Consider the following 24,839-nt stretch of genomic DNA (forward strand, 5'->3'; position numbering starts at 1 on the left):
CTCAGTGCCTGCACTATGAATCCACTGCCCCTGGAGGCCCTTTCCCCCATTTTGTCCCCCTTGTTGTAATTGTTATTGTTGTTATAGTTGTTGTTTTTGGATAGGACAGAGAGAAATTGAGAGAGGAGGGGAAGACAGAGAGGAGAGAAAGATAGACACCTGCAGACCTGCTTCACTGCCTGCGAAGTGACCCCCCTGCAGTGGCTGTGTTATTATTGTGCTGTTGTTTAAAGAGGTAGAAGACATTTGCAGAGCTGGGGAGATAGTATAATTGTTATGCAAAGTTATTTTCAGAGGCCAGGTGATGGCGTACCTGGTTGAGCGCACGTTACAATGCACAAGGACCCAGGTTTGAGCCCCCAGTCCCCACCTGTAAAGGAAAGCTGTGCAAGTGGTGAAGCAATGCTGCAGATGTCTCTCTGTCTCTCTTCCTCTCTATCCCCCCCCTCATTCCTCTTGATTTCTTACTGTCTCTATCCAATAAATAAAAGTAATTTAAAAAAAGTCACTTTTGGGGAGTTAGGTGGTAGCGTAGCAGCTTTAGCGCAGGTGGAACAAAGCAAGGACCGGCTTAAGGATTCTGGTTTGAGCCCCCGGCTCCCCACCTGCAGGGGAGTCGCTTCACAAGCAGTGATTCAGGTCTGCAGGTGTCTATCTTTCTCTCCCCCTCTCTGTCTTCCCCATCTCTCTCCATTTCTCTCTGTTCTATCCAACAACAACGACATCAGTAATAACTACAACAATAAAACAACAAGGGCAACAAAAGGGAATAAATAAATAAATAAACAAATAAATATTTTTTTAAAAAGTCACTTTCATGCCTGAGGCACCATAGGTCCCAAGTTCAATCCCCTGCACCACCCCCATAAGCTAATGCTGAACAAAGTACTGGAAGAAATTTTTAAACAGACAGAAGGCATTTGCAATGTATCAATCTATAAGAAGGTGAAGTTCAGATACAGTCTCAAATGTCTTCTAGTGAAGCTGAAAATCCACACAACCTGCCAAATTTGGGCTCTTTTGAGTCATACGTAATGTCCGTGTATAATACCCAAGCATGGGATCATATACCAAAACAAATAGCTTTCTACTGGGAACAATCTCCAGGACAGCAGGTGGCATGTCCAGCTCAGCTGTTTACTTACTTTAACCTCCAAAGCCTCACAACAAGGCACGGGGAGCTATCATTATCCTATTTGATAGAAGAGGAAACTGAGGCCAGGGGAGGCTGACCTTGGCTGACACCACGCCGGAAGTGAAGCACAAAGCGGTTTCAACCTAGGTCTGGTGGCAAGGCTTCCACTTGCCGTAACTGAGGACGGAGCCTGCATTTACAGAGCGCACACACACAGTCTCCGTGAGACAGACACCAGCACTGCAGCCCGGGTGAGCTTCTAGAATGCAAATGTGTTTGGAGTGCCCTTGGGGATTTTTGTTTGTTTGTTTGTTTAACTGATTTATTGATGAAAAATAGAGAGCACAGTCCTTCTGTGCCAGGGATCCAACCCAGCATCTCATGCACACAAGTCCTGTCCTCGATTCCTCAACCATTCTCTCTGATGTCTGTCCTCCATGTTAGAACCTTCCCATGGTTTTGAACATTTATGAATAAAGGAAAGGAATCAAGCATTCATACTGTCATGCTGATATAAACTTCACTAAATAGTAGATGAGGATAAATTTCTTTTCTTTATAGGAATATTTCAGTCGATAGATGAAAGAGGAATGGCAAAAGACAGAACACCACCACTTTAAACGGAACAAAATACCTTTAGACCTTTAATAAATTGATGAATCTAGACATTAATTATCAGCGACTGCTCATGTCACAGAAAGACAAACTCTCAGCCCACCAAGATTATTTATCCCCTGATGGAAGAAGACAAAGTCTCTCCACCCCTATTGGACTGGCTATAAATGAACTATGAAATGCCGTACTGGTTTTCAAGAAATAGTATAGAGGAACAGTGCTGACACAGAACACAGGGAGTCGCGTGATAAAGGGCTCAGTTCCTAAAAGAAGTGAGGGAATTCCAAGGAGAAAAAAAAAAGAGAGAGAAGATAAATGTCCAGGGAGGTGTTTCCACAGTAGAGCACAGGCTTCCCATGAGTGAGGTCCAAGGTTTGATGCCCAGAACCACCAAGGACCAAGACATGGATTTCATGGATGGTTGAATAGGTCTTCGGTGTCTCTTTCTCACTTTCTTTCCTTGTCTCTCTTTATTTCATAAAGTTGAGCCAGGAAAGGTTCATTCCCTGACACCACATTAAAAAAAAAAAAAAAGCAAGATAGGGAATAAACCTAGAGACTAAAAGACTCTATGGGACAGGTACTTCGTTGCAGAGAATGGATTTAAACAGTGAAAATCTTCCTTCCTTCCCCCTTCCTTCCTTCCTTCCCCTCTTTCTCTCTTTATTATTATTGTTTTTAGGTGCTTATTATTTTTTTTTAGATTCATTAAGAGCTGAATTTATGGGGCCAGGTGGTGATACTTCTGGTTGAGCACACGTTACAATGCTCAAGGACCCAGGTTCAAGCCCCCAGTCCTCACCTGCAGGGGGAAAGCTTCCCAAGTGGTAAAGCAAGACTGTAGGTGTCTGTCCGTCTCTCTCCCTCTCAATCTCCCCCTCTCCCTCAATTTCTGGCTGTCTCTATCCAATACATAAATAAAGAGAATAAAAATATTTTTATATCGCACCAAAGTAAAAGACTTTGGGGTGGGGGTGGGGGTGGGGGTGGGGGTGGGTGGGTGGGGAGAATACAGGTCCAAGAAGGATGACAGAGGACCTAGTGGGGGTTGTATTGTTATATGGGAAACTGGGGAATGTTATGCATGTACAAACTATTATATTTACTGTTGAATGTAAAACATTAATTCCCCAATAAAGAAATAAAAAAAAGATGAAAAACATTTTTTAAAAGAGCTGAATTTATCCCATGTCAGTTGCAGTGTTTTCTCTCTCCTAGATCTGAAACTAATGTGTTGAAATGTACAGTAATATAGTGTTAAAAGCTGTCTTCCATGGCTGGGCTAGCCATGAGTCTTTTAAATTTCATTAGTTTAAAAAATTTCCACTGAAACAACAGAACTCACTTTACAAAAGTAAAAGCTGCTTAGCAGAGAAACAGCGAACACCTGTAACAGAACACTTCATTTTAGGACAGAGGTGTTTTGTTTATTTGTTTCCATTTTTTTACATATGCAAAACTTCCACAAATTTAATGTACAGCAATGTCCACACAGTTAATACATTTTTTTTTTTTTTTGGTAGAAGGGAAAGTAAAACCTTTCTTTTAAACACTGATCAGATAATTGAAACCTTGGAAACTGATACTGGATGTTAAGGGATCATTAGATTTTAATGTGCTAATGCCTCTTTGGCTCAATTTTTTTTTAAAAAAGAAGGATGTTGCAAAACATTTTAGCTAAACTACTCTGTTAAACTAAACTTTATGTAGATAAATGACAGGATGGTATCTAGGATTCATTTCAAAATAAAGGGAGTGGAGGGAACACTGACACGTCCCTGATCATCACTTGAGAATCGCAGAACGTAGACTCTTGTAAGATGTTTTCCACAACAAAAAAGTGAAAATAAAATTCATTGACCAACCTACTGCCAACCTTTTAATTTTAGTATTAAAATCACTAACTCCAGGGCTGGGGAGATAGCTCAGGAGGTAGGTTGTATGCGTTGGTCTGTGTGTGGGCCCCAATGAAAAAGTTGGCTGAGATTGCTAAAATTATGCATGGATTAGGTCCTGGTGCCCTCCTCCCACAAGCAAAACAAAACAAGACAAAACAAAACAAAGCAAACAAAACAAAGCAAAAACAAAACGGATGTTCCACACTGACCTATAACATAAGTCCCCTTGGCTCATTCATCCAGTTACTTCCATGAGTGAGCTGGAGGCTGGCCCTTGCAATTCGGGAGCTTGGATTCGAATCCTGCTGCCTCATCTTCTGGATGAGCAATGGGAAGTTCAGTTCTTGAGGTCTCTTTGCACCCCTTTAGGAAACCAGGGGCAGGGCTGACTTCTGTCATCCTGAGGGCTGGGCTCCTGGCAGTGATGAAGAACTTTGGGCCTTGCAGTCTGACTGTCTGGTGTGGAATCCTAGCCTTCCTGGATGTCTCCTTGGGCAAATACACTTAATCCCCCCAGAGCTTAAGCTTCTAGGTTTGGGAAGTGGAAATAACAGTAATGTTCAACACCAGGGGTTCTTGTGAAGATTAAATGGGATACACAGTAGATTTAATTCATGAAAAGGGAGCAGCTGGCCTCCAGCTAGGGACCTGGGGAGGGGGGAGGTGAGCAGAGGATGGAACACAGCACACAAAGACTAGGTTGCTTGGGGCCTAGAGGGAGAATCCAGGCAGCAGGCAGAAAACACTGAGGCAGGTTTCAAATAGCTAGAACAATCAAGAGAACACAGGGTAGTGATTTCATAGAGAATGTCTTGACTGGGGACAGTGGAGGAGGTCAGAGCAAACACCCCCTGCGCCCCCACCCCCACCCCCATGAAAGAGAAGTTGCCTGGCACCAGTGCATGAACAACATGGACTTCCAGCGGCAGTAGGTTAAGACCAAGAGCGCTGCTCACTGTAATGTAGAAGACAATCCCCCTAACAAAAGTTTATCCAGTGCAGGTTGTCAATGGTGGCAAGGCTGAAGCCCTGAGAGAACCAAGTTAGCAGGGGCCATACAGTGTTGCGGGAACAAACAGCATATCTGAATACGGCTGAACAAGTGGAGATTACAAGAAGGACGCAGGCTGGTGGTTTGACGAGGCATAGGGAGGGCTCTGGGGTTATTCCTCAACGCCATGGGCAGCCCTTCAAGAGGTTTATTTGAAAAGTGATGCATGCATTACTAAAGGAGGAGAGAGAGAGAGAGAGAGAGAGAGAGAGAGAGAGATTGATTGATTTCAGAGCACCGTTAAGTCAGAGCTAGATTTGAAATCTGGGGCTTTAGGTCTGCAAGTCCTGTGCTCTGCTGCTGTACCCACCTTTCAGGTTGCATTCGAGAACAACTATAGATGCATTTATTTTTTCCTATAGAGAGACACCAGAGCACCACTCATCTCCGGCTCAGGGCGGTGCTGGGGACCGAACCTGAGCTTCTAGGCTTGTCCGGTGCTCAAACGCCTTGCAGAAGTTTCAAGGCAGAAAGGAGAGCAATCCGTGCCCCGCACTTGGCGCGTCCACCGCGGCTCCCTGCGCCTGCCTCCTCGGTACTACCAGCCTCGCGGCGCGGCCGCGGTGACTCCTCCCGGCCAGCAGGGGGCGCCTGCCAGCACTTGGCCTGCGGCCGCCCGGGGCGAGCCTCCTCTTGCCGTCCCCCTAGCTCGTCTTTTCCCCTCGGGAGCAGTCGGGAAGGTGGCGGCGGCGGCAGCGGCGGTAGCGACGGCAGCGGCGGCAGCGGTTGTCCCGGTTGGTGTGGCCCGTCCGCCCGCGCCCCGCAGAGTCCGCGCCGCGCCCAGGCCCCCGGGGGATCCGCGTCGCGTCGCGGCGGCCAGGCGGCTCGGGGCGGGCGGCGCGCGCGGCCGGAGGGCGGCGGCCAGGGCGGCCCGTGGGGGCGCGGGCCCCGGCGCAGCGCCGCCCGGCTCCCGGCTCCCGGCTCCCGGCCCGGTGGGTCGGCGCCGCGGCCATGGCGGCCAGCGCCAAGCGCAAGCAGGAGGAGAAGCACCTCAAGATGCTGCGGGACATGACGGGCCTGCCGCACAACCGAAAGTGCTTCGACTGCGACCAGCGCGGCCCCACCTACGTGAACATGACGGTGGGCTCGTTCGTGTGCACCTCCTGCTCCGGCAGCCTGTGAGTGCGGCGGCCGGCCGGCGGCGGCGGTTGGGTGCGGGCGGGGCGCCGCCGCCGGGATGCGCTTTCGGTTTCGCGGCGGCCGGGCCCGCAGGGGCCCCGGGACTCGGGGTGGGCGGGGGGGGGGGGCTGCCCCGGGGCTGCGGCCTTTGTGCGCCCGGCTGTCGGCACCTGCCGGGCCGCGGGCTGCGCTGCGGGAGGGGGCGCCCAGGAGGGTCCCCGCCTGCTCCCAGTCGCTCCATCCCGGGTCTGGGGGGGCACTGGGGGGGCCGGGCTTTCACAGTCCCTCCAGTCCGGGGACCCAGGAGGGTCTCCACCTGCTTTCACACTCCCCCCATCCCGGGTTCTGGGGGGGGCAGGAGGGTCTCCATCTGCTTTCACACTCCCCCCATCCCGGGTTCTGGGGGGCGTAGGTGGGGGGGTGTAGGTGGGAGGGAGTGTCAGGGCTTTCACACTCTCTCCATCTCGAGGGCCAGGGAGGTTCCTTATCTGTTTTCAACTCACTCCATCCCGGTGCCAAGGGGCAGGGTGTGTAGTCAGGCTTTCACACTCCCCGCGTCCGGGGTTTGGGGGCCCAAGGAGGGTCTCCATCTGCTTTCACACTCCCTCCATCCCGGGTTCAGGGGGGCTGTGGGAGGGGTCTCCATCTGCTTTCACACTCCCCCCATCCCGGGTCCGAGGGGGAGGGAGGCGCCGCGCGGCGGTGGCCCGGACAGTCCCGGGGGGAGTTGCGCAGGGGAGGCGGGAAGCCGGCGGGGGGGGGGGTGGCGGCTTTTCTCGCCCCTTGGAGGAGTTTGGGGGGCGGTTTGTCGGGGAGATGCGGGCTGTACGGGAGCCCGGCATGGCCTCTGTGTGGGGCCAGCCTGGCAGATGCGGGGTGGTCGCGGTGCTGGCAGCTGGAACTGCTGATCGCATCATGGTTGCTCTTATGTTGTTCCCTTCGTTCAGCTTTATTTTGCTGAATTTTTTTTTTCGAGGGGGGGTTTGCTGTGAAATTCCCTTTGGGGAGCTCTCAGATGGTTGGGGAGCTGCTGTGGAGTAAAACAACTCAGCTGCTCTCTTGGGTTCAAAGTAGGGTATTAAGGGGGAGGTAGCTACTAAATACTCTTTTTTAGAATTTTATTTATTTACTTCAGTGAAGGAGAAAGAGACTAGAGTACCGCACTGCTCAGCTCCGGCTTATGGTGGTGCCAGGGACCGAACCCGGGACATTGAGGCCTCAGGCACACTAACACTGTGTGTGCACTGACACACTTAGCTGTTTCTCCTGTCGGGATCCTCAGTATTCTTCAAAGCTGTTGTGTCTGAACCTCGAAGTCATTGACCATTCCTTCAGATGTTTCATTGTACCCTCCCAGTCTGCCCCACCACTCCTTTGTTAATTCTGAGACCAGATATGCAATATGCAAAGATGCTTTGAAAGTGCAGGTGACACGCCCGCCAACACACGTCTCCCCTTTTAAGATCGGAGGTTGCACAAAGGGCATTATTGGTCTTCTGTGGTTACTGTTTCTTCAGCAAACCCTTCTTGGGTCCCCATTGGGTTTTGTGTCTGAATGTGTTGAGAAATTGAGCAAAATTCTCCTCCAAGTGGTTACAGAGATGGCAGTGCATAGGAAATTGAATGTGAATAATCTGATGTGAGAGACCCTACCAGCTGAGAAGGTGCATTCAGGCTGTGTGATGAGGGAAGCATTCTAGGAAGCTGACGACTTGTGAAATTGTTGAGTTAAAGTAGGATCACAGAAGCAGGCGGTCAGCTAGGGACTAGATAAGCTCGTGGTCATGGTCCCCAAATAATTTATTGTAATACCGGTGTCTGACTTTGATTATGTGCACAGTATATCCTGCTCTACTAAACCCAGGTCCACTGGCGCTTTTAAAGTGCACAGGAATGTATTTATTGCTCTGGATTTCTGACCTGTGTCGTCCTTTCAAAAGTGTAACATGGCAATGCTAGTTTTGTGTGACAAAGTGTGATGTAGGGTGTTTACACATTTACTCCTTAAGCCCCTCTCTGTATGAAAGAATAACTCAGTGTGATTGAATAAGAACCAATTACTTTCATGGGATTTGCTCTGTAATGGGAGTCGGTACCTCTGTTTAGTGGTGATCCCATGGCTATTGCTCAATTGATGGACAGCGTCTTCAGTGGGTGGCACTGTCCTTATTGCACCAGGTATGTGAACACAGTTACAATACTTCGGGGTACTTCTCTGGTCTGAAGGAACTCTCCCTGAGTTATGTAAACGAGAGCAGAAGCAGCACAGATGATCTGATGCCCCACCACTCCCGCAGGCAGCAGCTTGGAGTTGAGAGAACAAGCACCAGTGAGCTAGATGAGCTGCTTTTGCATCCTGACTCCACTTAGCTGTGTGGCCTTGAGAAGGCTGCTCAGCCTCCTTGAAATGGTGAGGCTGAGGCTGTAGATGTTGGATGTAGATTCACTTTCATTATCAGAACGAGTGAAAGTAAACACCTGGATAGAAATCTATCCATTTGAATCTTCCACATGTAAGTTTAAAACCTTCCTTCAGTTGACTTGAAGATAGGCAGAGAATAGATTCCATGGAAGCCTTTAGTTACCCAGTTGCTTAATGATAGGTTTATTGCCTAGAGCTCCCTCTCTTATAGCCCCAGTTCTGTGGCTGTACGTTGCCTTCATTTCTATTGTCTTCTCACTCTGAGCCAGCTGGGGTCAGTGGCTGCCTAATCAACGTCCTGATGGGTCACATGCTCTACTGTGACTTCCTTGGGACAAAGAATTCCCAACTCAGAAACCTGGGATTCTTTTAGGGAGGGAATGGATGTTAGCGTAAAAGTCTACACTAGACATATTGAAAGGACACTAGTTCTTAATAATTTGTTTCTTTCAAGTGCAATAATTCAGGAAAATATTAATATGACTTTTGACTTCAATATCAGTTTTGTTGGCTGTTTAAAGGACATGGTATACTTGAGAGAATATGAATTTTTGAAGTGAGACTTGGGCTTTGCCTGGCTTCATGATTGAGGGCAAGTTATTAAGTCAGTGCAGGATGGCCTGGCTCTATCCCTAAGCCTCAGTTTTCTGGAGGATGATAGTGTATAACTCAGGCTGTTAGGGTCACTTGGTAGCACTGAGTATTGGCATGTGGGTTGCATGTGAGGGTAGTCAGGCAGTGAGTGGACAGACAGATCCGGAGTAAGGTGTGCCAGCTGCCATCCCCAAACCTTGATGTGACTGGAAAATGCTGACAGACCATAAATCTTCACTACTTTCATGAATTCTGAATTCAAGGATTAATCACATGCCTGTTAGTATATACTTAGCAATGTCATTATTTACATATACTGGGTTGGTGGCGAAGTCATGGTATATTTTTGTGTAAATACACAAAATATACAGAGAGATATGTCAGTATGTTGAACAAAAAGCATCTCAGGGTTCATATCACTGGCTTCAGAGCTGACTAACTGCCTTATATGCTTGTGTGATGTTCACTTAGAGTCTGTAATTCAGTTCAGATGGTGAAACTTCAAAGTAGATTTTAGATTTAGGTACAGGTAAAGTATCCAGTGTTTGCTATTAAGGCAGATTGGGACAGCTCTTACATTCTTTTCTCTAGATCTGTGCAGTTGTTATTCAGACATTACTTATATCTATTCTGTGTTGGGCCCTCCACATCCCAGCCTCCTGATTATTGATTAATGGAAGGCCATTTTTTAAAAATCTTTGATTTTACTGAAGGATTGTTAATGCTTTACAGTACAGTCATTGGCACATGAGTAGTTTCATTATGCACCAGGACCCCAACGTTCTCTTCCTCCTCCTCTTCCTCCTTCCCAGAGTCCCATTCTTTGATGCAATGCACCCTGCCAAGTCCACATTACATTTTGTGTTCTCCCTCCCTGTCCGTATTTATCTCCCTTGGATACAAAGGAGATGACTTCACCATTCTTAGTATTCTACCACATTCATACCACCGTTTTTCTTTCTTTTTAAAAATTTTATTTATTCCCTTTTGTTGCTCTTTTTTTATTATTGTAGTTATTGTTGTTGCTATTGATGTTGTTGTTGTTGGATAGGACAGAGAAATGGACAGAGGAGGGGAAGACAGAGAAGAGTTGGGAAAGATAAAGATAGACACCTGCAGACCTGCTTCACCGCTTATGAAGCGACTCCCCTGTGGGTGGGGAGCCGGGGGCTCGAACTGGGATCCTTAAGCCGGTCCTTGCACTTTGCGCCACCTGCGCTTAACCCGCTGCGCTATCCTCTGACTCCCCATTTTTCTTTCTTTTAAAGCCACTTACCTATTGTTGGACATTAGGGTTGAGAAGACATTTTTGATAAGCACATGACTGAAAATGTCTGTTTGTTTATTTATTGCCAGAGCATTGCTCAGCTCTGGTTTATAGTGGTGCTGGTGATTGAACCAGAGAACTCAGAACTTCAGGCTTAAAAGTCACTTAAACCTGCTACTCTCATTTTTAAATTTCCACCACTTTCATAAGTGGCAAAAATGCTTTACAAACTTTGGGATTAAGATACTGCTTGGTTGTTTTCAGACCTTCAGAGCTGCATTGAGAAGTCTGATGCTAGTTGTGCCCTGTTTTCCCCTCTCTCTTGGAGCCTGTACTTGTTTTATCTCTGCTGCTCTAAACATTGTTCATATATTTGGTGTAAATCCCTTGTGTAGAATTCTGGACATGGTTTGGACTCAGACTTGAAAACTCATCCTTTAGTTTAATATAGAGATACTATATTCAATTTGGGGGGGAGTGATAAAATTTGGTTGCTCACTGTTGAGGATAGGGCCAAGTACATAGAATCAATGAGTCTCAGCCAGTTTTTAGTATAACATCTTGGATGGGAAGTTGACCCTCAACTTGTGCCTGCTTCCATGAATGGTTCTCTCAGAACTTACGTGGTAGAAATCAGTTTCTAGTTGACTTCTTTTCCTGGACAGGGGCTTCTGTTTAGATTTTCATGATTCTGCATAGGGAGTTCTAGCTGTTTTACACACTTTTTGCATTCTGACTTTTGTTACTATAGAACTGTGGTATGCTTTAGGACTCTTCTCTTTATTGACTTTGCTATCATGTCAGTAGTTTGAAAGGATAGTAAAGGCATCCTTGGGTTTTGCCCAGTGCCATAATGAAGTTTTGCTCTTATTTATTTATCATCACCAGGGCCCACTGCTCAAGTCAGACTTTTTCAGTTAGGGAAACAGGCAGAGGCAGGGAGAGTGCATAGCACTGAAGCTGCCTCAGCAGGTTGGAGGCTGGGCTTGAGCTTGACTTGCACATATGACAAAGTAGTTCCACCGTCCAATTTTGCTGACTCAGGTTTGAATTATTAATATGAATTTTTTTTTTTTAGATGCTTGCCTTAAGTGTTAAGTTACACGGGATTTATGGCTTCAATAAACACACAGAGACGACAGTTATGGTTGGCACTGTGGTGTATAGGTTTCAGTGTTTTAAAGTTGGGTTCTAGTTAGACTAGTATTTTGGATGTTCTAGTATATTTATCATCTTGACATCAACAGTTTGGCAGCTTCCATCCATTGTAGGGTTTATTTATTTGTTGGGGAGGGGGCTCTACTAAACTCTCTAAGCTGACTTTTTGTTTTTTTCAGAGATAGAGAGATAGAAAAATACCAAAATACTGAAGCTTCCTCCAATGTGGTGGGGTCAGACCCAAACTTGGGTCACATGCATGGAAAAACGGGTTCACTGTTCAGGTCTGCTATTTTGCTAACTCCTGTTAACAGGTTTTAAATGTATACATTTTCATTATATGAAGCATTATATATAATACTTTTACTAAATAACAAGATTGAGGTAGGACTAAATGGCAAGGTAACTTTATTACTTTCTGTCAACACGACTGGCAGCCATATAATTTTCCATAGCTTACTAAAATATTTTAGCCAGCTTCTCCAGCAGAAGAAAAACAATAAAAGTAAATAAGCTTTCTTACTTATTCATCCAGCACACACTGTGATTTGAGTCGAACAAACGGCTGCTTGCAGATTTGTTTGAGCAACATGCTGATGGACATATGGAATGCGTCACAGCGTATGGTTACAGTCATACCTGGGTGGTGGTCCTTAAAAGGGAAACTCCCGGGGATCTGCCTGTGACTTGATTAGACTGCAAAAAGCATAGTGGGCTCCACCAGTAGGTGATTTTGAACTCGTTGTAACCAATTAATGGGTAGACACACTTTCCAAATATCAGTACTGTTATTAAATGAGTCATCACTTAATTTTTTTGGAGGGGGATAAAACTGGAGACTTAAGGATCTGTATTTTATTAATGGGATCCAGTATTGGCAGCATACAGCGATGTGCTTTACTTTCCCAGCACTACTCAATAGTTATGACTAATATCATTACAGTAAAGTGTTTTTATAGACACTGAATTCTCATGTCAGAACAACTAGGCTTGACAAAAAAGATGGCACCAGCTTCCAGGAATACAGCCTTAAAAATAATTAGTTCAGTAATAACTGTTTTGATCAGTTAGGGACTCAGTAGGTGGAGAAGATGGCTGGCTTGCTAACGAGAAAAAAAGTAGTTAATTGCAGGGCTCAGCAGTAGTACATATATGCCTTGTGTCTATGAGGCCCTGGGTTCCACCACAGCACCATGTAAGCACAAGACAGGGACAAATAGCACATCATACTAGATGGTTGAGGCTAACACAGAGTTTACTGTAGCTAGCCTCACAGTCATCATCCTTCAGGACCCCTCGACGTCCTTGCCTTTCTGTAATCCTTGTCAGCTACCGACTATTTTCCCACATTATAGTACTTCTTCTGAGGATTTTATTAAACGAAACCAGACAGTGTATAACCTTTTCAGATTGCTTCATACTCAACATAGTGTGTTTAAGGTTAATCAAGGTTAGTTGTGTATTCAGTAGCTTGTTTATCCTCGTGATGGGAATCCATGATGTGTGTGTCTGTCTGCTTGCTGAAGGACAATTGTGGCATTTCTAGTTTTTGATGCATATGCATAAAGAGTCCAAAATACGTACAGGTTTTTGTATGAAGATACATTTTCGTCTTACTTGCATAAATACCATGAATGGTTTGATTTGTCAAGATGTTAAAATTTGTCATCCTCTCTAAAAACAGGACATTCATTATTTCAGTCAGGGTGTTTGCTTACATTTGCCCATGTTGCTTTGTTGAATATCTAATTTCTGTATTTATAGTTTTTCTTAATGTTCTGTTTTTAGATTTGCCTTGCTATTCTGATAATTACATGTTGTTGACTTTTTTTTTAAAAAAAGTTTTCTACATACTGTATTATTTTGTACTTCTGTGTGATGACGCTGATATCCACAGCCTTTGGGAAAGATGGTGCTAATGTGTTGTTTCTTCTGACTCAGGCTTGGTGATTTATTTTGTTGCGCAATGATGTTGTTGCAGCTTTATCTGACTTCATATTTACAAGTCCTCTTAAGGATTTGTGTATTTTTCTCTGGGGGTGGGGGGTTGGGCACACAAACCGAGACTGTAGTATTCCCTGGACCAGGGTCTTAAGTTCAGCAGGAATCTCACTGGCTCACCTCTCTCCTTGTCTCAGTTGTTGGTTTTTGCCTTGTAGGGGACTCTATGTATGTGTCTAACATGGGCTACTCTTATTTCAGCTGTGTTTTTCTTTTTTTGTTGTTGTTCCTTTTGGGGGGGAGACGAGGAAGCCTTTAGTGGTTTGTCTTTCTAGAAAAACTAATGCTAATTTTGACAATTAGTATTACTATTTTTTATTATTTATGGAATATATCATATTTAGCAGAAGACTATTTTCAGATTTTTCCAGCCTAGAAATTTAATTATGGAAAGTGCCAGTCTGGGTACTTTGAATTTTATTCTTCTTCTTTATATTTTATGTTGCATAAGTGTGTTTGATATCACATGACTCAGCCCCAGTTACTTTTTGTGGGCATTTTTCTTAATTTTTTTTCCAATGTAAATTTGAATATATTGTTTGTATGTTTATTACTTCATAGAAGCCATGCATATCTATTTTCTGTTAATTCTGAAACAGTAAAATCAGAAAAATTAAAAAGCACGTGGGTGTATTTGTATATAGGTGAAAGTATGTATGACATTTTATAGAAGATTGAGTAGAGGTAGGATTTGTGCCTCAGTAGAGAGCCAAAGGCATTTTGCTACTTGTGCTTAGTAGTTAACATTTTGGTATATTGAAAACAGTGGCTCTCAATTAGGATTCTGTTCCCCCTGTTGGGGTGGATTGGCATAAAACATTGATTGGCATAACTGCAAACATTGATTGATTCTACTGAATTGGGGATGCCATTAATGAGTGACCAGAGGCCAGGCATGCTGTTCTACTTGTACGCTACTCAGGACAGATCCACCCATCCTATACCATACAGAATTACCTATCCCAAAAGGTCAGTACTGCCAGCACTAGAAATTTCTGATTTATGGAAGTGAAGATAAGGTGTTGATACTGGTGAGTATATTTGGGAGGAAAGATTTTTAGAAAAACTGAAAGAAAAATCTTTTTAGGAAAGGAAAGTGTTCGTATTACATTCACATTCTCATAAAATCAAAACTATAAGTCCTTTTTTTTTTTACTAGTACTATTAGTCAGTTGGACTTTTTATTATTTCTTGTTATGTTTTTTTCTACTGCTGAATAATATATATTCACTGTGGAAAACCCAGGGAGAATAAAAATTATGAATAGAAAAACATTAATCCCATCAACTATATACAATGACTTCCAGTTAATACTATGAATTATCTGGTTTTTCTGCTTCCTTGTAGATATTTTTATGTAGTTCTGAGAGTCCTGTGTAATTTTTAACTTAAAATTAAAATATAGGCCCAAAGACTTTTTCTTATTGATTAAATTATGATCGACAGGTTCATTGGATAAGAAGGGCACAATGCCACACAGTTCCCACCACCAGATTTCCGCATCCCATCCATCCCCTCCATTGGAGGCTTCCCTATTCTTTCTCCTTCTGGGAGCATGGACCCAGGGTCATTGTGGGGTGCAGAAGGTGGAAAGTCTGGCTTCTGTAATTGCTTCCCTGCGGGACATGGGCGTTGACAGGTGGATCCATATCCCTAGCCTGTTTCTGTCTTTCCTTAGCAGAGGAGGGCTCTGAAGAGGTGGGGGTCCAGGGTACATGGTGAGGTCTTCTGCTCAGGGAAGTCATGTTGGCATCATGGTAGCATCTGCAACTTGGTGGGTGAAAAAACATTAAGATATAAAGCAGAACAAATTGTGTAATAATCAGGAGCCTTAAGGCAAGTGAAGATTTGGGGTCTCTATTATGGAAAAAGTGAGTAGGTCTATTTTAGGTATATTCCAAGGGACCCATGACTTTATTAATTTTTGCCTGAGCCTGACAGCTAACATGTAGGTGGGCCAAAGGTATTGTCTGGGGACATGGTGTCAGAGTTGGAAATTAGACTACAAAGCTGGATCAGGGAAGAGTGTAGCTCCCAAATGCAGGAAAAGTATATAAACCCCATCGATCTGACCTGGGACCCATATTAAGCACAGGAGCCTGTGTAACCTGCATCCCTGCAGGTCTGACCTCGCATCCCATGATTACTGCTAGAAGCATACTAGGCTGCTCTCATTTCAGGACCAGTCTTCCTCGAGTGGCAGAGCATGTTGACCCAAGCTCCCTTTGTAAAGTGGGGCAATCCCTACCACTGTTGATCCACATTGAGGGCAAGGTCCTGTAGAGGCTCACAAGAGGCTCCAATTAGCATTAAATGACATAAAATTTGGTGAGGTCTTGTATGATACAGCATGGACTTAAATATATTATTTGGTGTGAATCTTACCACTTTTGACATATCTGTTGTGGAGATTAAACTATATTAAATGTTTTTCATTCACAGACCAAAGACATTGTGTCAAGCTTATAATGTGTTATGCATAAATGTTTTCCTTTAATGTATAACTTTTTAATATAGGATATAATAGTGAATTTATAAAATTTTTATTTTATAGGCGAGGGCTAAATCCGCCACACAGGGTGAAATCTATCTCTATGACAACATTCACACAACAGGAAATTGAATTTCTGCAAAAGCATGGAAATGAAGTAAGTGTTTTTATAGCTTTAATTTTTTTGGCAGCCATTTTAGTAAAATATAATAAGGTGTTTAAAATGGTAGAGTTCACTGTCAACAAATAATTTTTGTATTCTAAAATTTTTAGAATGTGCATATTTAATAATGTATTTGGAATTAATGTCTATTACATACTTGTCTTAAAACTCATGTGAGACGGGTATTTAATGGAACAGGCATTTTTTTTTGCAGGTTATCTAGTATTGAAATAACCATCTTTTATGAGATACAAAGAAAAAAATGAGAGTTACTTTGTGGTACTAGAGTTGACTGACTTTAGGTTATAACTTGTGGTTCTCTTCTGTCTTTAAATCCATTTTATTATTATTCTAAGGTTTACTTAGGTATTTTTGGATAGAGACAAAAATGGAGAGGTAAGGGAGAGGGCGAGAGAAAGAGACACCCCTGCAGCACTGCTCCACCACTTGTGAAGCTTTCCCCCTGCAGGTGAGGGCCAGGCCCTGAGTTAGGTCCTTGCTCATGGCAGCGTGTATGCTCAGCCCGGGGTACTGCCAACCGCTCCCTCCTTCTGTCTGTTTAAATACACTTGAACTCTGGATCTACATGTGACGTTTGATGTTGATCAGGTGGGAGGAGCTTAGTAGTTAAGCGGGTAGGTAGCATAAGGTCTTGGAAAGCCTGATGTAGTAAACACTTGGAAGGAGAGCTTTTGTCCCTTGTACTCTGCTTTCATGGATTTCTAGTAGTTCCAGTCCAGCTGTTGGCTTGCTTAAAATTTATTTCCATGTTTTATTATTAGAATGATGATCTCATATATTAAAAAGACTACAAAATTAATAAGGAAAGGTAGACATGTTTTATAATCTTCGAATCAGATTAGGCAACCAACACTATAGGTTAATAATAGCCATTATTATTTCCTAGGAAAGTCTTCCTACTTCCTGAGGGAGAAAATACTACTTGAGCTGTACTCTCCTGGCTGCATACTTTTGGCTTAAGGGATAGAAACATTGTCAAGCTTTTATTATTTCAGTTTCCTCTCTCACTCTCAAAAGCATTTGTACTCTTAGCTTTGTTTCTCCTGATACTTTGGTAGTAATAGTTTTAGCATGCTTGTCTGTTTGTAATATACATGTGATTTTAGTTTAAAATAGTGAAGACTGGTAAATTCAGCATATAAAATATTTCCTTATACATGATTTAGCAGTTTGATTACATTTTAGTTTCCATACTTCACCGATAAAAGATATTTGGGTAATCAAGTTCCAGACTAATACGAGTACATTACAGGAAAATGTGAAGTTCAGTGAGAAACTGGTGAAATAACTTGATTGGATGGTGTACTGCTTCCCATGTGTATGACTCATGCTTGAGCACAGCCCCCACCACCTTGAAGCAAACTCCAGTGCTGTGTTCTCTTTGAGACCCCCTCCCTCTTTCTCTCTCTGCCTCTCTGACTATCTGGCAAAGCAAAAACTAAAGTTAGATGAAAGTGCAGAAGTTTTTTAGGACAGTAAGTATAGACCAATAGTTTTATGAGTTAATACACAGTTTAAATTATTTACCTAAAGTTTGGGAGTTAATCTGTCTGTACAGACTTTAAATTACTAGAATGTTGACTTAGTATGCAGAACTTTATACGTGTGAATGGAGTTATTAGGACAACATTTTTTAAAACAGTTTTTAAAGATTTATTTATTTTTATGGGAGAGAGACCAGAACACCATTCATTTCTTAGTTGTGCTAATGCTGAGTGTTGAGCTTGGAACCTCTGTGGCCTCAGGCATATAAATCCTGTGCATTTGTTTACCGTGTATTTGCATCTAGGGAAGATTTCCCTTTTTATTCAGAGATATAGTGAGATTTGCTCACTGTCTGGAGACACACAGACCAGTGGCACTGCTCATTGTTAAAATACTTAAAATACTTCTGTACTGGTCTGCATTGGTAGCTGTGGTAAGCAAATAATGTTAGTACTATTTGTTAATCTGTATCAAGGACAGATTAAATATTTGTATCAGTATATGTTTCTGCAATACTTTGATTTATAGATTACTTGAATATTTCTTTAGTATTTCTAGACTCTACATTGTGTTTGGTGGAGCAGATAAGTTTGTTCTTAGGTTGTAGGCCACAGTATGCCATGTGTTAGTAAAATCGTGTGCAGCAAAACATTTACCACTGCTGAAATGAATTTTGAGTTTTTTTCTTTACATAAGTAAAATATTTCAGTTATTTTTTATCTATTTATTTTGTATTGCTTTCTTTCCTTTTTAAAGATATTTTATTTACTATTGGGTAGAGACAGAGAAATTTAGAGGAGGAGAGATAGAAGAGACAGATACCTGCTGACCTGCTTCGCCACTCGTGAAGCTTTCCCCCTGCAGGTAGGCTCCAGGGGGTTGAACCCGGGTCTTTGTGCACTGTAATGTGTATGCTTAACCAGATGCACCACCTCCTGGCCTCTGCACTGCTTTCTTTTGTACCACAAAATTACTTTTTTTTTTTAAAAAAAAATCTTTAATGGTTTCTTCTGTCTCTCTTCTTGTGATAATACATGTAAATCATGGTGCTCTACTTAAAGGAATTTTAATTGTCTTGGGTTAACATTGATTATCAAAGTTAATGGGAGGAGTGCTGGTAAATAGAGCTATGCATAATTGAATAAGAAGAAAATGTACAAGTAGTTTTATTTGAAACATAGTCTTTCTTTCTTAATAGCAAATTAACCTTCTGCTTTAGGGCAGAGAGCAAAAGGGCTCCTACTTATACAATAAGTATAAGTTCCACAGCCATACAATATACAGTCTGTATGTGGACGTGAAGCACACATTTGGACAATATTTCACCATTTTATGATAAATTATAAACATAATCCCAAACCCATAAATTGTTGCTTTTTAAATCTAAAATACAGGCCCATAAGAGTAGGTGTACTATTCATACCCTGTTAGCAATTATGATTGGTTCATTCTTCAAGCAGGGATTTTAGTCATCTACTGTGTGTCAGAAATTGGTGTTGCTAGGATGCAGCGTTGAGAGTAAAAACAGACGTGACTCCTGCCCCCAAGTTAAGCTTACATTTTAGTTGGGGAGAGGGCAGTTAAGTATGATCCCCCCCATCCCATCCTGGTTTAAGAGTGAAAAATGATTTTAGCTTGGAGTTGCAGATACTTGGAAGTGTGGAGACATTATTTTTCAGAGAGTTTACTTTCAATTAGATTTTATTTATGAGATAGTTACTTAGGCCTCTTGGAAAGTTAAGCTGCATTTTTGTGAAAGGTTGTAATTCAGAAACAAATATTGCACAATCATATATATATATTTTTTGTCTCTGAAAAATGTAACATTTCAATGTAACAGGTTTTCTGGAATATCTAGGCATCTTCTTTTTAATATGTTATCCTCAGTCTATTTATGAAATTGAATAGGATGCTAGTGGTTGATTCTTAATGTTTTTTTAATTTTTTAAGTATTTATCTATATATATTTATTTTTGAGATAGGTACAGAGAGAAAAAGACAGAGAGAAACACCAGAGCACTGCTTAGCTCTGGTTTATGGTGGTGCCAGGGGATTGAACCTGGGACTTCAGAGCCTCAGGCATGAGAGTCTCTTTGCATAACCATTATGCTGTCTACCCCCGCTGGTTGATTCTTAATGTATCCTATCCTATCAACTATAATAAGTGATGGTCATTCTTAAAACAAAATAGCGAACCCTGCAAAGTGTTTGGCCAGCATGAGAAACTTGAGACATAAAGATACTGAAACTTTGAATCAGTAGATCCTCAATTGGCATGTGGAACCAACATGTAACTTCAGAGTATCTTTTAGACTTGATTAAAAATCAGACATTCTATATTCTATATTCTATATTCAGACTATATCGTTGTAAGGAAATTGCTAAAATTTCAGTTTAGTTTTTCACCTTTGTGTGAAGTACAGTGGTGTTGTGCAGCAAAGACAGCTATTTCTGGTCCTCTTGTTTCTGCAGCTGTACAGTTGGAGCAGTATCACTATGTAGGTTAACCAGGCCCACCACCACCCAGCCCTGTAATGCAGGGACCCTGCCACTCTTAAGTCCCTAGGAGAGAGGAGCTCCAGTGACTTCTAGACCTGCAGTGACAACTTGTAGCCCAAGTGCTTCACAGTGTACATCTGGCTTGCAGTCCTCCTTCCCCACTGCAGAACAGGAAGCCTGTTTGGTTGCTAGGACAGCCACTGGCAACAGAGGATAGCATCTGGCTGTGAGGTGCTTTATGAGCTGATGAGAGGAAGCCTGAAACAGCCTTTGGGCTCAGATTTTTGAGGAATTAGTCATGACATCTTTTCTGTTTCATGAAATTCAAGTCATATCGCACAGGCAAGATCACCTTTGGATAGGATTAGCCGAAGGTCATGTCCAGCAGGAACTTCTTGAAGATTGACATGTTCTTGTCACTTGTTTTCTTATTTTTGTTTGTTTTTGTTTTGTTTGACGTTCTGTGAGACTGAGTCCAGACACATACAAGGCATGCCATCTACCGCTGGCCCACTTCTCTTGCTTTTGACCCACCTCTCTTGCCCAGTTTGTTTGTTTGTTTGTTTTTACTTTACTACTTTCATATAGTAAAATTTTGCCTAAGTTAGTACTTTTTCTTATTTTAAGAAATGACTACATATTTTATTTTGGAAGTTTTGAAGACTAGCTTTCAAATTTGTGTCTGTTACCTATCTCAAATTAGTCCTGTGCATAATGTGATAAAAATCAAGGTTCACTTTTTTATTTATAAAATAAAAATATCGACAATACCATAAGATAAGAGGGTACAGTTCCCACCAGTAGAGTTCTGTATCCCATCACCTCCATTGAAAGTTTTTTTTTTTTAAATATTTTTTACTTTACTTTGTATAGAAACAGAAAGAAGAGGTGATAGAGAGAGACCTGCAGCATGGCTTTGTTGCTCACAAAGCTTCCTTCCTGCAGGTGGGGACCAGGGAACTGGGGTCCTTGTACATTATAACATGTGCCCTCTATTGGATGCACCCCCTCCCAGCCCCCAAGGTTCACATATTTCCCGTGGGTATATACACTTAGTCCAGCTCCACTTGTTAAAAAACACTTTCCTCTGTATTACTTCAGAGCCTTTGTCAAGAATGAATTTCCTTTATTAATACATGTATGTTACTAGACTTCCTATATTCAGTTTCATTTAGTTAAGCATGGCTATTTATTGGATAGAGGCAGAGAAATCTAGAGGAGAGAGGGAGGGAGACATAAGCTCCACTGCCTGTGAAGCTCTCCCTCCCCTGCTGTCCCCTGGAGACTGGCTTGAACCCAGGCCTGTGCATATTGTAACGTGTGTGCTCTGCAGGCTGTGTCCCCACCCAGCCCTCTGTTTTTAGCTTTTTAATTTTTTTTTAATTTCTTTATTGGGGAATTAATGTTTTTACATTCGACAGTAAATACAATAGTTTGTACATGCATAACATCCCCCAGTTTTCCATATAACAGTACAACCCCCACTAGATCCTCTGTCATCCTTCTTGGATCTGTATTCTCCTCAGCCACCCACCCCAGAGTCTTACTTTGGTGCAATACGCCAATGCCTGTAACACCGTCTTTCAGTCAGATAGTGTAGGCCCTTCAGTTTTCACTTTTTTAAGGATTGGTTTATAATTCTTAAGGTCAGGGGTTAGCAGACCATTAGTTGTGTTCTGTCTGTGTGTCTCCCCCCCCCCCCCCCAGCCAGATTTGGCCTGGTGCCTGTTTTTATATGGCCCTCTTGTGTCTTCTAATGTTGAGATGGACCAGGCCTTGCTGACCCCCTGTGCTCCCCTGTTGGCAGCTGCTGGCATCATGTGGTGGACTCTTGGGAGTTGAAGATACAGTCATCTTTGGCCAGCTGCCCAAATAGAGATTACTGACCTCTGCAGAGGGAGAGAAGTAGCGCTGGGATCTGAGTGTCACTGGGACAGAACATAAAAGTGACCGTAGGTGGTGATCACTCCGTTTCTTCTGAGTTTTGATGAGCTGTATTTTAGTAGTCTTATATATTGGTAGACTTGTTCATAATAGTATCTGCTCTTTAATGTGTGTAGGTGCTGTAATAATTCTGTCCATATTCTGTTTTATTTGGGTTACTTGTTAGCTTACAAGGAAACACTTAAGGTTATTGACGTGAGGATTTGCTGATACGAGTACAGCCAGAAGATGATTTTTTGCCTTTTTCCAGATAGAGGCTGAGAGGTTGGGGGGAGGGGCAGCAGACACTATAGCACCACTCCACTCGTGGGAAGCTGCACCCTTAGCATGGAGCTCCTAAGGGGTGACCAGGGACTTCCAGGGCCCTCACACATGGTAAAATGTGTACTGGGTATGTTATCCCTTGGTCCCAGCTTTACCATTGTTGGTCAGTTAATCTGTCAGCCAATGGTAGGACAGTTGGGCATTGGATTGTGAATTTGTGCATTTTTTTCTATAAATATGTCATTGTACTTGATGCCATTTGAAACTCTTGTCATTGGGTTGTCATTGTAATAGGCTAATTGTAGTAGGTTCTCTCTGTGAAATTGGAGTACAAATTTCTTGATACGAGATTAAGAAATATTAATTAAGAAATATTAATTAGAAGGGTGGAATAGGAGAACAGTGGCTGTCTGTCCCCTTGGTAAGAAGCAAGTAGACTCAAATCAGACTTTGAAATAGCTGAGTCCCTTTGACTCCTTTTCTCCCCGACTATCACATCAATGTAGGCCGATTACATGGGTGTAAAAATCTACTTGGGGGAAGGATACCTAGATTTTCTAGTTCCACAAACGAGTTGCAAAAGTATTTGCCACTTTATTTTGTGTTTGGAGAAAACAAGGTGTTTATGAGGTGGATCTTCCCTGTTCCCTGCTGCCTTTGGCTCTGTTATGGGCTGTCAGAGAGCTGAGCGGTGAAGGGCAGGAGGTAAGATTCCATATACAGGATTTTCTCTGTTGCTTGGAAAAAATGTCATGTGTCTGTGTATGTTGACTAACATACCCCTCCCAGGTTCTTCATCTGCTTAGGTGTCCTGTCTCACCAGTGCGTTCATTACTGTGCTGTGTCTTCTTGGTGGAGGTGTCATTTGACCAGTGTATGTGTTTTTTCTGTGCTTTAGTAATTTACCTTATCTGATATTTGTAGGGATAGGCCATTTGGAAGCTCTTCGTCATTGTTTTCCAGGGTTTTAACTGTGGTGTACCTATATGTGTTATGTGCGTTTACCCTTCTTGAGGTTTGCTTAGTTTCTTGAATCTCTAAAACTGTCAGCAAGTTGGAAAAATTTTAGCCACCTTTTTCTTCAAATAGTTCTTTTCTGCCTAATTTTCTCTTAACTCTTTGTGTAAGATTTCAGCTTTGTGTCTGCTGAGCATTTAGATAGTGTTCCACAAATACCTGGGCCTAGTGCTTTCAAGCTTTCTAGTCTTCAGATATCTGTTAATCTCGGTTCAATTTTACTACTTTTAAAGAATCTCTAATCTCTGGTTATCAGATTGAATAGTTTCTCTGTATCCCAGAAACTGACAGTTAACTCTGTTAACTCCACATTTTAAATTTTTTTATTGGAATTAGTTTGATACTGTCTTTTCTAGTTCTAAGGTTTATGTTCAGTTCTATAGTTTCTATTTCTCTGCTAATGTTTCAGTCATTATAAGCACATTTTCTTTCATGTTTCTAAGTGTATTTAGCTAGAGTAACTTCTTTAAATTGTTGTCTGATTAGTTCCAAATTGTTACTTAAATCTATCTCCACTGATTATCTTTTCTTTTAATTGTGTTTCATGTTTTCTTGTTTGTATATTCAGTGAATTTGTATTATATCCAGAACATTGGAAATCTAGACTGTATATAGCCTTTGAATTCTTAGTTGTTTGATTTACTCATTTTCACTTAATAAACTCTGCTCTTGGGTGCCAACTGCTATCTCTACTCACTTCTGGTCAAACTTAACTCCTTGGAATCAACTTGCATATGCATAGAACGGGGTAAACCAGAAATGGACAAGTTTTGTGACTCCTGCTTGACTTTTTCTCTTGGTTCTACACTCTAAATTGCCGTGTTTTTAGCTTGCGTTTAAGCTTGACCAGTTTCTCTTGAGTTTCAGCAACTGTGCTTGGCAGCTTGGCTGAGGCCCACCTTAAAGTGATGGATGATCTGTAACTGTATGATAAGTACCTAGTGCTCCTCCTCCTCCTCCTCCTTTTTTTTTTTTTTTTACCAAATCTACAATTTATTTATTTTTTATTTATCAAAAGAAAACATTGACAAAACCATAGGATAAGAGGAGTACAACTCACACAGTTCCCACCACCAGTGCTGTTTCTTCTAAGTGTTGACACTTTTCCAGTTTTTATTTGCTTGTGGTTGCTGTCTGGTGCCGCCTACTAGATTTTGCAGTGTGGTCAGACTGCTGAAGAGTTTGCTTTTAATGTGAGCTACTCTGGAAGTGGAATCTGCTTGTTTTTTGAGTGTTTTGCATCCTATAGGTTTGCCTGCCATTTTTCTGCTTCTCTCTCTTGCCTTCTTCTGTTTCCTTTCTCCCTTCCCTCTTTTCTCCACTTCCAGCCCAGTCATTTGTTTGGTAGTTTCCCACTGAGTCTGTCCATGTTACGTCATCGTTCTTTCGTCATTTAAATTATAAGTTGCTATAAGTACACATTTATTTGGAAAAAGGGGATACCCATCATTTCCTAGCTTAGATGGCAGACTCTTTAATTGAGAGACACATTTTGGGGTGCAGGTGGTTATATCTCTCTGCTAGTTCGAAATCCCTTCCAAATATAGTCTGAGAACCTGTAGGGATCCGTGAAACGTCCTCGGTGGTTTTGTAGGGCCGAGAAAGGCTTCCAAACAACTCTACAGCTTGGTTTTTCTAGTACAGTGGATTTTTCAAAAAAAAAAAAAAAAATCTATAATATCAAGATTCAGGAGA

The 24,839-nt window shown here is 42.3% G+C and overlaps 1 protein-coding gene across 8 annotated transcripts in view; it reads left to right on the forward strand.

Moving 5' to 3' along the window:
- The first annotated feature begins 5,350 nt into the window (after positions 1-5,350).
- The window catches only part of AGFG1 (ArfGAP with FG repeats 1), a 59,024-nt gene continuing 39,535 nt past the window's right edge, over positions 5,351-24,839 (forward strand). For 5 of the 8 annotated variants that reach the window (XM_060193698.1, XM_060193700.1, XM_060193702.1 and 2 more), the window contains exons 1-2: positions 5,352-5,817; positions 15,815-15,908. In XM_060193698.1, coding sequence (XP_060049681.1) covers positions 5,651-5,817; positions 15,815-15,908 — 261 coding nt within the window. In that variant the 5' untranslated portion in view covers positions 5,352-5,650. Of the gene's footprint in view, positions 5,818-15,814; positions 15,909-24,839 lie in introns of all 8 variants that reach the window. The other 3 variants (XM_060193699.1, XM_060193703.1, XM_060193704.1) reach the window with 1 other exon arrangement.

This window comes from Erinaceus europaeus, chromosome 7 (assembly GCF_950295315.1).
Source record: "Erinaceus europaeus chromosome 7, mEriEur2.1, whole genome shotgun sequence".
In the NCBI taxonomy this organism is placed as follows: domain Eukaryota; kingdom Metazoa; phylum Chordata; class Mammalia; order Eulipotyphla; family Erinaceidae; genus Erinaceus; species Erinaceus europaeus.